At 34.2% G+C, this 13,766-nt stretch overlaps 3 protein-coding genes across 8 annotated transcripts in view; 1 reads left to right on the forward strand and 2 right to left on the reverse strand.

Moving 5' to 3' along the window:
* Positions 1-223: 223 nt before the first annotated feature.
* LOC127063179 (GA-binding protein subunit beta-1) lies at positions 224-4,402 on the reverse strand. Of its 2 annotated transcripts, XM_050992574.1 has the most exons (8): positions 4,077-4,402; positions 3,579-3,681; positions 3,230-3,388; positions 2,939-3,136; positions 2,501-2,858; positions 2,155-2,424; positions 1,786-2,060; positions 224-1,705 (listed from the first exon to the last, which is right to left on the reverse strand). In XM_050992574.1, the coding sequence occupies exons 2-8, from the start codon at positions 3,639-3,641 to the stop codon at positions 1,448-1,450; spliced, it is 1,581 nt and encodes a 526-aa protein (XP_050848531.1). In that variant the 5' UTR covers positions 3,642-3,681; positions 4,077-4,402; the 3' UTR covers positions 224-1,447. The 2 variants fall into 2 exon arrangements, with proteins under 2 accessions (XP_050848531.1, XP_050848532.1); XM_050992575.1 differs by having other exon boundaries at positions 3,579-4,402.
* Positions 4,403-6,770: 2,368 nt separating this feature from the next.
* Positions 6,771-13,766, reverse strand: part of LOC127063183 (dynein regulatory complex protein 9) — a 72,157-nt gene continuing 65,161 nt past the window's right edge. For 2 of the 5 annotated variants that reach the window (XM_050992585.1, XM_050992582.1), the window contains 6 exons: positions 10,918-11,019; positions 10,559-10,799; positions 10,270-10,476; positions 9,390-9,521; positions 8,043-8,341; positions 6,771-7,534 (listed from right to left, as the gene is read on the reverse strand). In XM_050992585.1, the coding sequence (XP_050848542.1) occupies positions 8,141-8,341; positions 9,390-9,521; positions 10,270-10,476; positions 10,559-10,799; positions 10,918-10,979 (843 nt within the window). In that variant the 5' untranslated portion in view covers positions 10,980-11,019 and the 3' untranslated portion in view covers positions 6,771-7,534; positions 8,043-8,140. Of the gene's footprint in view, positions 7,535-8,042; positions 8,342-9,389; positions 9,522-10,269; positions 10,477-10,558; positions 10,800-10,917; positions 11,020-11,110; positions 13,756-13,766 lie in introns of those variants that run through there. The other 3 variants (XM_050992581.1, XM_050992584.1, XM_050992583.1) reach the window with 3 other exon arrangements.
* LOC127063178 (acetylcholine receptor subunit alpha-like) overlaps positions 8,186-13,766 on the forward strand; it is a 93,821-nt gene continuing 88,240 nt past the window's right edge. Inside the window, exon 1 of the mRNA XM_050992567.1 lies at positions 8,186-8,308. The gene's annotated coding sequence lies outside the window, so the exon portion shown is untranslated. The remainder of the gene's footprint in view (positions 8,309-13,766) is intronic.

Genomic DNA, 13,766 nt, shown 5'->3' on the forward strand with positions numbered 1-13,766 from the left:
TTTTCGAAAAAATCTATAAGCGGGCTATTAATGTTTAAACTTTTAAAGCAGGGGTAGTTTATCATTTACATTTAAAAGCAACGAATGGAACGGTGCTGCCATCGAGAGAATTTAAATTTAAAAATTTAAATTGTATGGAAATGAGTTTGGTTGATCTTTTTGTTTCTTTTTCTTTTTCTCCATTTGACACATACTTTTTTTGATGAGTAATGATAACGAGCCGTAAATAACATTTTTTATTGATGTATGTATGTATATAAAGTCGTATTTACAATATACATTATTTGAAAAAATTTTTATTTCTTATATCTGCATTATTGCATTCCCTAATGTTTCGTACCGTCGTTATTGAGGTTTTCTTTGTTTGTATGTATACTGAGTAAAATATTCTATTTCGTATAGAATTTGATAAAGATATTTGATATCTTATAAACGCAAAAACACATTCCATTTTATATTAGCACTTTTATATTTGCAATTTTCATTTTATGTTAGCACCAATCCTTCTATTTAAGTATCCAAATTTTCATTTGTTGTTATATACTTTCATAACAACGAGCACAATTCACTTTTAGTACAAATATATGAACGTCGCTATGAAAATATTTGAAATGCAACTATTTTTGTTAAATTAGTGTAATATGTCAAGTGATAGTGTGTCTCTTTGTAATATAAATTTATTTCGTAAACACATCTTTTATGTTACATTCATGAAAAATCTTGAATCATTTGCTTTCTACATTTTGTACTCTTAATGTAAAATGGTAAAAATTTAAAGAAACATCTTTAATAGATGACTACGTTAAATTTACAAGTACCCTGCTATGCATCTGTGTACATTTATTATATCAAACTTATAATTCATGCCGAATGCATTTGTATCGTTTGTATAATTGTATGCGTATACTTACATATGCTGCAGAATACATTAATGAATGCTATTTATAAATGATTATTATTGTATAATATAGACAAAGAATAAATAAATATTTTATCTCGTACTCTATGTACTAAGGCAAATATATAGGAAAATATAGCAAATTGATATTTTTTACTATATCCAAAAGATTAGGATTTTTTTTTTATTACATTTAGGAGACATTATGTAGAAAGCACTTTTATGTCAATTGTGTATGTAAGTTCTTTTTACAGAAATTATTTTCATTTTCAATCTAGCTTCATCATTAATTACTTTAAATGCACCTTTATAAAAGTATGCACATATTAAATTAATATAAGTTTATGTATTGAATGATGTATATAAGAGATAATATGTGAGTAGATAGTATGATTCGCATAAGTTATCAGTTGTTTATGCAAGTTCACTCGTATATAAAAAAAATTGAGCAATACTACAAAATTCGTCGATTAAGTTTGTAATAAAAAAAGAAAATGCTTGCGCTTATTGTAAGATGAAACCATGCGGAGAGAATTTACTTATTTAAAATTATTTGGATTTTCTTTGAGATGTGATGTTTTTAAGTTGCTGTTTGTATATTTCAGCTTCTTCCTCTTTTTTTTGCAATTGCTTGCGATATTCGGCGGCTTGTCTTCGAGCTTCTGCTAACTGTCTATTAAGCACTGCTATATCCATTACTGGCTCATTATTATCTGTATTATCTTCTTCTATAACTTCTTCTATATCATCATCCAGTTGTAAAATGATTGGTTCTGTTATCTTGGAAGATGAAGTGACTATTTTGTTCTAAAAAATTGTTGTAAAACAAATAAGTTAGATATGCATTTGAATCCATAAGTGTAGATATAAGATATCGAATTATTTACTTCTGACGCTGTTGTATATTGAGATTGCGTTAAAGTTGGAACAGTCATATTAGTAGAAAGAGAAGAAATAAATAATTTTCCAGCTTTATTATCTACGGAAGATCTTTTTAATATGTTCGGGCCACGGGATGTAAGGCTAGGTGCATTTTGATTTAAAATCTGATCTGCTCGTATAGCTATCACTTTTCTTGGAGTTCCTCTTCTTGAAGTTACTTGAAGACGTTTCATACTTAACGGAGAGCCTCTTGTCAAATTTAAGGCAAGTTTACCAGCCTCTAAGAATAAGAAACAATTTCGTTTCATTGTTATTATACAACGATTAATATTTTATTCTTCAATGGAATTCTGTTTATTCGAAAACAAGCATACCTGTAAGAACAACAGTTCTTCCACTTTCCATTGCATTCTCCACAATGGATGCATCATCATCCATCGGTATCATTGTAATTCCATGTGCTTCTAATAACCTGAATTGTTTGTTGACTCCACTCATTGTTGTTACATCTTTACGTTTTTTATTAGCGTTAACATTATTCGTATTAATAATTTCTTCTGCATCCTTCATTTCTTTTTCTGGTTCCATTTCAGTAGATGGTGGTACATGAATTTGTTGAAGAATCATTCTCGGTTTTTTATTGCCTAAAATCGAAAGAGTTTTATTAGAAAAAAGAATACTCTGTCAATAACAAGTTTCCTTAATAATTTATCACTTTACCTTGAGTATTTTTACGTTTTGATTGCGATTGTTGTTGCGCAAGTTCCAGTTTCTCTTGTTCTTCATTTGCTGCTTCTGCTTCCGCTTCCGCTTCCGCTTCCAGTTGAATTAAATTGTGAGTTGCCACTTCTAGTTCTGCAGAAGTAGCTTGATTTTGTTGTTGGGCTTGTATTCCTATAATTTCTCGTTCTTGCTGGAGTATGTCCACCAAGTCAAGTCTATCATGCTCCAAAGCTAGGCTAATCGGCGTCTTATCAAATTTACTAGTTGCGTTTGCATCTGCACCATGTTCCAATAAAACATGCATCACTTCTATATGTTCTCTTTCTACTGCCCAATGTAAAGGAGTCATCTTAAGCTAAAGATGTTGTGAAGCGTGTTAAATTATTTGTACTTCAAGGAATTATATCTATTTTTGATTTTTGATGTTTTGTTTACCATATCTCTACTATCAACATCAGCTCCATAATTCAACAATAACTGTGCCATCTGATGATGACCTTCATAAGCGGCCATATGCAGTGGTGTTCTGTCCACCTTGGTTCTTGCATCTCTGGATATTCCTGCCCTGAGTAAAACTTCTGCAGTTTCTGTGTGATTATTTTGTGCTGCCAAATGCAAAGCACTGGTTCCAAGCTAGAAAACAGCATCAGCAATAATAAAGTATTTTTATGTAAATGAACGGTAATACCTTCGTTGATTGATTATACAGATTATATAGATACATACACAGTCTGTCGTGAAGGGTGCTCCTCTACACATAAGTTCACGAACAGTCTCTGTGTCTCCATTTTTTGCACTAAGTAATAATTGTTTTCCTAATTCTACTATTGATAAGGCATCTTGAGAACGTGAACGTTGGGAGACATCGCAAGATAAAATTTCAACCTGGCAAATATCGTTCGAGAACTCTCATAAACATTGATTTTCTCATAAGGATTTTACATCCAACTTAAATACATCATAGATCGTTTTGTCATATTCGGTGAAATCATTATCTTGAGCAAATCTAGTTCGCACTTGTAACTTGTTTGAGCTATTCAATTATAAATACAATTGATATGAAAAGAAAACTTACTGGTATGAGAGTGTCTTCGTCCAGTCCCTCGATATCATTGGCACAGATACTCTCAGCTTGCATGTTTGTATATCGAACTCAATTCCCCTCTCTCTGATGCACACTAAAATCAAATTATCCATAATATTTAAACGGTGCCACCGACTTTTCCGAATGAATAGGGTCGGCTCCGAATGTTCCATTTTCCAAGTATCAGTCATTGTACTTCGACCTTGAGGCACCGAAATTGAAAGTAGGTCGTAAAAATTGAAACGGAACTCAACTCGAAAGAAACGCGCTATCCCGATCACTTTATTCCTTTTCTAAATCACAAAAGCATCGCACGCTTATTTTTCGAAATTTCCTTCGATACAGGATGTTTTTATTTTGCCATCTCAGATCGCGAGGAACTTCCTGTTCCTGTTCATTAAACGGAAGTCCCATGCCATAGGCCCTGCGTTTCATGACCAAAAACTATCCAAATCGATTCGCGATAGCACGGAACGAAATTATACTTACGACCAGCACATTATTCACGCGTTTTGCTGGTTTTTCGTGCAAGTTTCCGTCGAGCACGCGACCTTTATCAGAATTCTTCCTCCCCACAGCCTTCTCGATTTACGGACTGGCTAAAGTTTTATAAAAATGGCGACGCATTGGCGCCATTCCTGACATAATTCATCCGATATTCCAATGAACCTTGAGCACGAATCAAAGGATATTTTTTAAATTCGATCGATTACAGCAATACATTTGTACTCTGGCTTATAAAACTAGTTTATTACGACATAATAAACGATCTAAACAAAAAATATGTTCAATAACAATAATGCTTCGCAGCGCCGCATAGCGGTGCACGTGAAAATTATTTATTCTCGAAAAAAGCTAGGTACGTGATATGTACGTAAGGTTAGTTCGTCGGTTACACTTTTAAAGAGACCGCGAACCTTTATGCATTTCATCGTGTTTATTTGTTCTATTATGTCGACGAGAAATTCCGTAGAGATACAATTAACAGAGCAATATCATACATATATAAGGTATTTTATGTCTAAGATATTCTTTTTTCATTTTTAAGATATAAGCAAACTGACCATTTTTATATGATTTCGACGAAGTTATTACGTTTTCGTTAATTTGACAAAAAAAAATTTCTATTTGTACGTTCGACAGGATAGGTAAATTAGTTCGTTTTAGCGCTAACATCACGTGACCATCATGCCTCGTATCTCATTGGACTAAGTCCATGTTACAAGATGTCGGTGTAAAACGGTGTTCTCTTGGATCACTGCCAAAGCTTTCAATTTCGTATTATTTGACGCGTGCAACACCATCCATCGCATATACCATATGCTCATAAGGTATTGCAAAGGTTTTGTTAAAAGTTCCTATGAGGTGTCGTAACGTATAACAAACAGATTTTTTAAAGAAATCTTTTGTACGCCGTTAGTCGTCCATCGTCCACAAATTGATACTACAAAAAATCTGTCAAAGGTTTGACATCATTTTCTTTATAGATTTTTTTTTTATAGATCGTCGAGAATAAAGAGAATTTCCAAAATTTCGATAATATTTACGATCCAATGTAATTCATTTCATGTATGTAGGTATGCATATATCGCGAGAGATATCGATAGGTCAATCAAAGTTCGCGATTGGTCGAAATGTTAAACTCTGACATATGATTGGTCGCAACGTTGTTACGATATTTATAAAACAAATTCGCATCAAACGCATCAAACGTCACGTCGCGACGTCTGATTATTTCGAACATCATAATGAATTATCGTTTATTCTTTCATCCCGTAAACGCTGATGAATAATTTAATCTAACAGGTAAGATTACATTGTATAGAAAATTATCGACTTACGATCAAAGCGATCGAAGATTTACGGGCGGCAAGTTTCAAATGATTGTAATCTATAAATGAAAAAATTTGTAGGTTCTTCGTAGAAACCGTTGAATCGATTGCTCATTAATTATTCGCATATCCACGAACATCTAGTATTTTAGCAATTGTACTCGACCCAATCTTCGTACATTTCTATTCCACCCGGTAAATTCCTCGCGTGTGTGTGTATATATATATATATACACACAATATACATAACATACACACATATACATATACATTTGTACATATATGAAAATACGAGAAATTTCAATATTTTTTCCTTCCTCTTCGTTCCGTCTATCCTTTTTTATCTACAGGACATATCGTACATATACGTATATCAGCACATGCATACATTATATAGTGTTCATCTCATGCATACATCATATACGTGTATATACATATTCAACATGCATACGCCATTGTTTTTTTATCCTTGTCACTTTCTCCTCCAGCTCTGCTATTGTTTCTAAATCTCTCGTTTCTTTCTTTCTTTCATTTTCTCCTTCTCTCCATTTTTCTCTCTCTTTCTTTTTTGTATCCTTTGCTTCTTCTCTCTCTCTCTCTCTCTCTCTCTCTCTCTCTCTCAACACACACATACACACACATACAACCACTATATCGCATCCATTGCCTTCTACCACATTTCCAACGCTATGACTAGCTTTCCCCTCCCTGTAGTTGACCCAGAATCGTGGAGATAACGGAGTATCAAGGTGCAACACAATGAATCTCGGTACCTAGGTATACACACGCGGTTAACTCTGTATGTATATAATATGTGAGAAACAGTAAGAGAGGGGGAGAGAGAGAACCATGTGGTATACGTATGGATTACTGTTGGTGGCTCGTTATCGCAATTGATAATATCATGGATTGTGGCTCACGGTTGAATTAAACAAATTTCACGGAAATATCGGTTAAAAGGATTTTATTGGGCAACGGTTTAACCAATGTAAACGATCCATAAATATTACATAATAGAAAAAAAAAAAAATAAAGTACTTATTGAAAAAAAAATCTTATTTATAACGAAACCTATATATACCGTCGAATTGTAATCTATTAACGTTATTTTCGTTAAAGATGTTTAAGTATTTCTCGAAAGATCGTTCGTTCAATAATCTAGTAGAAATTTCGTAATAAATTTCATTGAAATTTTTCGATCGATTTATTGAGAAGGAAAGATAAAATTTTGGTAACTTCGTAAAACTCGATACGTGTCCATTATTCGAAGTTTCGGGAACGTGTAAAATAACTGACCTTTGAACTCTCTATAGAGCAATGGTAGCATAGGCAAGTATTATGCATACAGAGTTTACTATCGGGTGCGTGCACCGCCACATCGGGTTACCCATTCCTTATATCGTAATCTAAGGAGGTGCCTGGCCGCGCACGGTCACGGGAGTGAGCTTGCATGCTTTCAAACGGAGTAGGTTAGAAGGTTCGTGAATTTCTCATGAAGGAAAATGCATCGTCCGTCGTTGACGATGACCAAGGTGTGTATATGTGTGTATCCTTTTCTTTGCTACGAGAACGTAACGAGTACTTTCATCTCTCTTAAACGTCATCGTTCGAGATTTACATACGTCGTCCATCAGTAATCATCATTTCGGATGATCATTCATTCTATTTTTCGTGCCTCGAGCTTTGGAAGATTTAAAAAAATGGATCGTATTTTAAAGTATAAATCATCCGGAGAAAAATAATAAAAGTTGGCAAATATAAAAAGAAAAAAAAAAGAGAAAGGGGAAAAAAAATAGTTGCACTAAAACTTCGATACGTCATTCGGGGATTAACCTTATAACTTTTACATCGGAATTAAGGGTCGTTATGCAGCGTGCTAACGTACTTCCAAACTACGCTACGATATATATATATATACATATTCTATATATATTCTGTATATGCAGACGTATACATTTATAGATTTACACGTACATATAGACGAAGTTTCGTGCCGCAGTCGCCGCACGGACTATTACAGGTTCTATGCGGTCGAGACCGCTGCAGGATTCAGGAAGTGTTGCACGGGAAATGAGATTCTTGCGTGAACAATACTCGAGACTCGAAGACCATTCCCTATTTGCATCGTGCGAAAAATAAAGAAATATGAGGATCTTAGGAACCGCCTCCCAAAGATACGAAGCTTCGGTTGGTTTCGTTATTTTTATTCGTAAAGAGATAAAAACGTGAAGTTCGAGCAAAACTTTCGATAGAAATATATGCTTAACGAATATACCGTTTTATGAAGTGAATTCGTATAATCAAAGATAATTTCATCTCATTTAAATAATTTAGCGAATGAAATGAAAATTTATTTCTAAACTCGAAATATTGTAGATACATACGTATTGTATGTCAGAAATTGTTACGTTAATGTATTTTATCGTGAATCATTATCGTCATTATGTCAACAAAATATCAACGGAATCAATTGTTTTAGAAATCCGACAGAAATACAATCGTTTTAATGAATTTCCAATAGATTTAACTGGAATATGAAATAATTTATTTGCCATTCGAAAGGTTTGTCTTCTCGAAATTTAGTTTGGTCAACGTACGTTGAGACTCAAAGAAACTTCCTTACCTTTCCAAGTACAAACAAAAGGAGGTAGCGTTAAGTAAATTCTGTCCTCTCTAATCGTTAGTACTCAGCACTCAAGAGTTCAACCAATCGAAAGAGAGTTATTTCTTCGACTTAAGTTGACGTTTCTTTTTTTTCTCTTCAGGTCGATACGGACCCAACTTCCGGCGTACCATAACACCACGCCAGAAAGCTTGGATCCTGATGGCACATCCTCGCACATGCTGTTCGTGTTCCTTCTGTTTCTTCAATGCTTCCTTTTCGGCGAGGTAAGTGTCTATAAATTTTTGCTTTTCGTTATACTGTAATGGAAAATTAATAGGACGAATTTCAGTGTTTTTTCGTATCACTGGGTAATTACTAATCGGGACGTTAAGCTCTCGTTAGAGACCAGTGAGAATATTGGAGTTGGTACTCGTTCTTTTTTTCCGTTTCTTTTTTCTTTCTCTTTCTTTCTTTTTTTCGTACCATCTGTCACAATTATTTGTGAACGTATGAGTGATAATATGCGCGTACGTTACTACGTAAAAGTAAATTTCCCTTATTTTCGTCTTTATGAATTTCTTCGTTAATTATTTCAGATGTATCGTTACTTTAATAACAATATTATGCAACACATGACTCGTTCATATTGAGAATACGTTGTCTTGAATTCGATTATGCCGCAAGTGCTTAAGCTCTCTTGCTCGTACTCCCGTGTATAGATTGTTTGGATTCGGAACAAGGCCTGTAGCCGTTTTCGCGGTGAAATTTCCTTTGACTCTAAGTCGACAGTGAAGTACGTAGAATTTAGTATAATCTTATAATTAGTTATACGTTCCTATATATTATGTAAATACGCGTGTTTATGTTTGTATGTATTATAAATAGATATACGTGTCTCGCGTTTTGAAATTTACCGCGTAAGAATGACGATAAAAAACCGTAAGAGTTAATCGTAAAGCTTCGTGAAAGCGAGTTTTAAGCGTGTTTCTTAGATCTTAAACGTAAAATTATGGATACCGCTCGATTCGAAATAGTCACGAACGAGTTTTCCAGCCGAGTTTATCGATTCTTCTATAAGCAGAATTTCTGCGATATACCGAGTAACGCGACGTCGAGTTTGATTTTTTACAATGATCGATAATCTTTATAATATACGTATGTCGATCATCTTTTTCGAAATACAATACTCGTTCGTTTCGATCTTTCGCCGAAAGTATTACATATGCAAAATGTTCCCATAGGAATCAACGGGACATCGTGTGGTCATGTGCAGTTGAACTATTTTTCTATTTTTCTTTGTATTTGAGGTCTTTGTCGGGAATAAGGTAGCCTCTTTCTTTTCTATGTTTAGAACGAAAACATTACCTCTTGTGAAAGTTCAGCTAAGTCTTTTTGTCGAGTTTCTATCTCTATGTTCACTTCACAGATTTCCTTCTCGTACATTTTCTTCTCTCGATCGTACCGTCTTTGCCATTCTTCGATCTTTCTTTCGATACTCTGTAATTTTGTAAAAGTGTACTTTATTTATCTATATATATATACACATAGGGTCGAGCACTTAAATGGGAACATCATGTATCAATGATATGTATTCAAAACTATTACTTTTTACGGAGTACTATCATGCACATACAAGCGAATTGAGACATTTGGGTATTTTTATTTGAACGTTTTCGTCCTGCGTATTATTATATTTATAATACATATATGTATGTACATATATAATATAATATTTAATTTAAAAACTACCTATGTATATAGATATAAGATTTTTTAGTATACTATATATATTTCTTGCCATTATATAGGATGAGTCAATAACTATTATTAATAACTATTTTTAATTTTATGAAAAAAATGTTCAGGATAAAATTACACCATTCTCTGTTTTAATGATTGAAGGTTATTACCAAGCACTTTGTACGCTTTTTGATTCAAAGCATCTCATAAAAAAATATATTTAGTGGGGACTAAATTCGATGAGCATCAAGCCTTCTTCTTTTCCAAAAAAAGAAAAGAAAAAGAAAGAAACATTACATTATTCATTCATAAACTTTAAAATATCAATATCTCTTGAACGAAGCATTTTCGGGCATATTTCCAGAGGAAAATTTTACTTATTTTGAGATCTTAAATTCATATTTCAATTACGGCCATTTAACTCGGTGAGAGCTTGTACATACGTACGATATAATATATATAACATATGGCGTCTAAAAATGTTCGAAAGAACTTTCATACTCACTGCGATATCTTGAGTAAGAAACGTAATCAATTCGGTAGATACAATTTCTTCAATTTTTTCACGCTCGTGAAGATCATCGAGCGTTTTTTTCAATCTTCTCCACTCTTCCTTACACCTGATAGAATTTTGTTGGCACTTAGCTTCATTCCACTTACACGAATACTTGTGTTCAATGTCGCTGACTATTTTCAGTTTCTCATTTTCATTCTAACAAGCATTGGAAAGAAAAGATGAGTTTCAAGGGGAGAATATCGTACGAAAGAACTTTTTCTTTGTTCTGACATAATACCTTTAAGTCGAGCAGTATATTCCTTAGACGGGTTCTCTCCGCTTCATTGCTCATTTTTTCGTTGGCGAGAGTTTGTCGAAGCTCCATCGCAGTTTTCTTCATCGTCGTGCATTCCTCGAATAAAGCCTCTTCTTCTTTTCTCCGAGTCACAATTCTTTCAATTTCTTTGGTCAACACATCGAAACTACCACGTTCGCGTATTTCTTCCTTCAATTTCTCCATAATTCCTTTTACGTATAGGCTATCCAGAAGTATCCAAAAAAAAAAAAAAGAAACGAACGAAATCGTACAAAAAGAAAATTTTTGTCAACGAGTTCAGACGAGAACAAAAGAATTAAAATTTATATTATCGTTTAAACCTATCGTTTTGTAGTTTGTTGTACGTAGCTTGTTCCTGCATATCCTTTACCATTTTTGTCATATCCTCGTTAAGTACTTGCTTGTCCGTTGTTTCCAAGTTTCTATAAAGGAAAATTAAAAAGAAAAGGTTTGATGTCGTCTTGTAAAAAATATCATTATGCGATATTATTTTTATTTCATTTAGGAACATACTGGAGTTCGTAAAGAACATAAGGAACGGTCGTGTTCTTCGATCGCTTAAAAATCCGTTTAAGAGTTTCTCGATAAATAACGAGTGCATTCGTGCAGTCTTCGAATATCATCGAAAGAGCAGCCACTTTCGAAGAAGAAAGTTCGGATAAATTATTTACTTTCTTCTCGGCCATCGAGTACCGTCCAATTAATCGATCTCTCTCTTTTTCTTTCCTTCTTTCTCTCTTTCTCTTTTTCTTGTTTTCTTTCTTTCTCTTAATTTAAAGAAATTCAACAAGTCGATCGATGCCGATCATTAGTGAAATACATTTTGATCTTGATGTGTCCCAGAAAGCTCGTAAAATTAATAGATGAAATATTAGTACATGCGCGGCCCTAACATTTCAACAAAATTTTATTCGTTTGATCTCGCTCGCGCGAGCATGTTGAATATAACTGGCACCATGTACACATACATCCTACATATCAGTTTAAATTCAACGAACGAGCCAATTTATCATAGCTCTGTGTACTTCGTGAGAAAGCCGTCTCGTTTCGATTTTTGCTACTCTGCCGTTTATCTATTATTTTTATCGTATATCTCTATGTATAGTTCGCCGCAGTATTTCAAAAGTTCCTTTACGTTTCCCGAGCAACGAGTAACGAGACCTTTCATTTTAATGTGCGACGTTTAATCCGTGATTTCTACTATTTCACGAAGAAATTTATATCTTTGTGTGCGAGGGTGTGTATGTAACGCGCGTACGTATGTACGAGATTAATTTATGTACATACATACAATATTGAATTACATCGATCGTATGACTAATCGAATCGATTCCGATACGAATGGTTCTACTTACTTTGACGAATTTCGAGATATCCGAAATAAGATAAACATTTTTGTGATGTATATTATATACTGATCGATTTCGATATAACAAACGTTTTATACGAGCACCATAAACTTCACCAAGTGGAGTGGTTGCTGAGAAACGTTTTTAACGGTGAAAACGGTTTGATCTATCGCTTGTCGTTACTCTAGCAACCACAACAGTCAGAACGCAACCTCCATGTACGTATTTACAGTATTTATCATCGAAATTACGCTCGGCATTGCGGCAAGCATTTTTAAACGATAAAACGTTATTATTTCCATTTTCACTTCTGGTTATCATCTGTCGATTGTATTAAGGGTATTATGGCAAGTAACCGTTTTGAAAAATGATGATTAAATAAGACGAGATTATTATCGTGAGTAGCAATGAAAATTCTTAGCTAATGCGAAGAAGCCGTTTGGTTTCTCGCGTACAATTTAAAATTTATAAGAGTTACGTAAGAATCAGACTGTGCGATAAATCGATCATTTTATGGCACACGATTTCTGATTTTTCATTTTAATCGAATAAAATGCAAGTAATTTTTAATCTTTTTAGACGATATCTTTGATAATGAGAAATTTTATTCTTGGAATCTAATTGATTTCATGTTAAATAAAAGTCTTGTTACGTGAAAACCTTTAATTATTAATGCTCATTAGAGTTTCTTAAGTCTCAAGAGTGTATTAAAAAGGGAAGTTCGAGGAAATCAGTCGAAGTCGAAAGCTGTTGAGCTGACGGCTGTCCTAGGATATATCCGTATCCTTTCACGTTAGGTCTTCGGAAGAAAATTTCATTGGAAAAAAGTCTTGTGGACAGAAGGACTTTCGCTTCTGCTTTGGTTCGTCGGTAGAAAAGAACAGGCCACGGAGCACGTACCGGTTTGATTGGAAAAGTTTCGCGCTCAGGAGACTTTAATTGAATCTGCATTGTCTAGAAGGTCCCTCTCGAACTGTCACAAAATTAGCCTCGTTTTTTCCTTCAAGAACGTTGAATTCTTTGCAAAACAAACAAAAAGGTTTCGGCTCCTTCTTGCTAAGATGATCTTCTTGCGATGATCCTCCTTCGATCGGCCAATATAAGACGGACATTTTTTAGACGGATCTGTACTCCTCGTTTCTTAAAAAATGACAAAGTTCCAAATTGAAAGACTTCTTTCGTATTTCGATTTACATTAAAGTTGCCTAATGAAGGAAACATATAGATCATCTGAATATTATAATTCAGGATGAAAATTATTAGAAAGAAATATCTTGTTTCCTTTTATATCTAGCAAAGTCGATGGGACTTAAAATCGAGAGATCGATTCAAACAATATACTCCTTTGCGATCGCCGGAAGTTTACAAAATTTATCTCGCGTTCGAAGTATTGGCTTTTCAGATAAAATTTTCTTCATCACTTCGTGTCGATTCTTTCGCCGTACTCTTCACGATCTTTAATCTGTCGCGAATTCCATAAGTCAAAGCTTGTCTGTCGTCTTAAATCCCCCGTGGGATACGAGACCCATGACGAATATCAATACGAAACAATAACTTCAAACAAACAGAACGCGTTTCAATTAAATCTTTGATTTCCCCCAGAGCCGAGGATTTACTCGTGAAACATTGACGTTTATGAAACGAACGATAGAAACGAGTAATTCAGTCCGTCTAAACGCGAGATTCATTTCTTTGATTTTTGAATACTTCATAATTCCTTTCGAAATTTCTTTTCGAAATTGAAAAAAAGAGGCGGGAGAGTGGGCGAGTCGGCGAACGTGGCGCTCTCTGTCGAATAGCGCGGTAATTTCGAAATGGGC

Source organism: Vespula vulgaris, chromosome 4, assembly GCF_905475345.1.
Source record: "Vespula vulgaris chromosome 4, iyVesVulg1.1, whole genome shotgun sequence".
In the NCBI taxonomy this organism is placed as follows: domain Eukaryota; kingdom Metazoa; phylum Arthropoda; class Insecta; order Hymenoptera; family Vespidae; genus Vespula; species Vespula vulgaris.

Excerpts from the sequence above, each read along its gene's own strand:
- LOC127063179 (XM_050992574.1), bottom strand. The coding sequence starts at position 3,641 with ATGCAAGCTGAGAGTATCTGTGCCAATGATATCGAGGGACTGGACGAA. Across the intron at positions 3,137-3,229 it reads CACCCTTCACGACAGACTGT|CTTGGAACCAGTGCTTTGCA; the intron begins GTATGTATCTAT and ends GCTGTTTTCTAG. Across the intron at positions 2,425-2,500 it reads AAAACGTAAAAATACTCAAG|GCAATAAAAAACCGAGAATG; the intron begins GTAAAGTGATAA and ends TTTCGATTTTAG.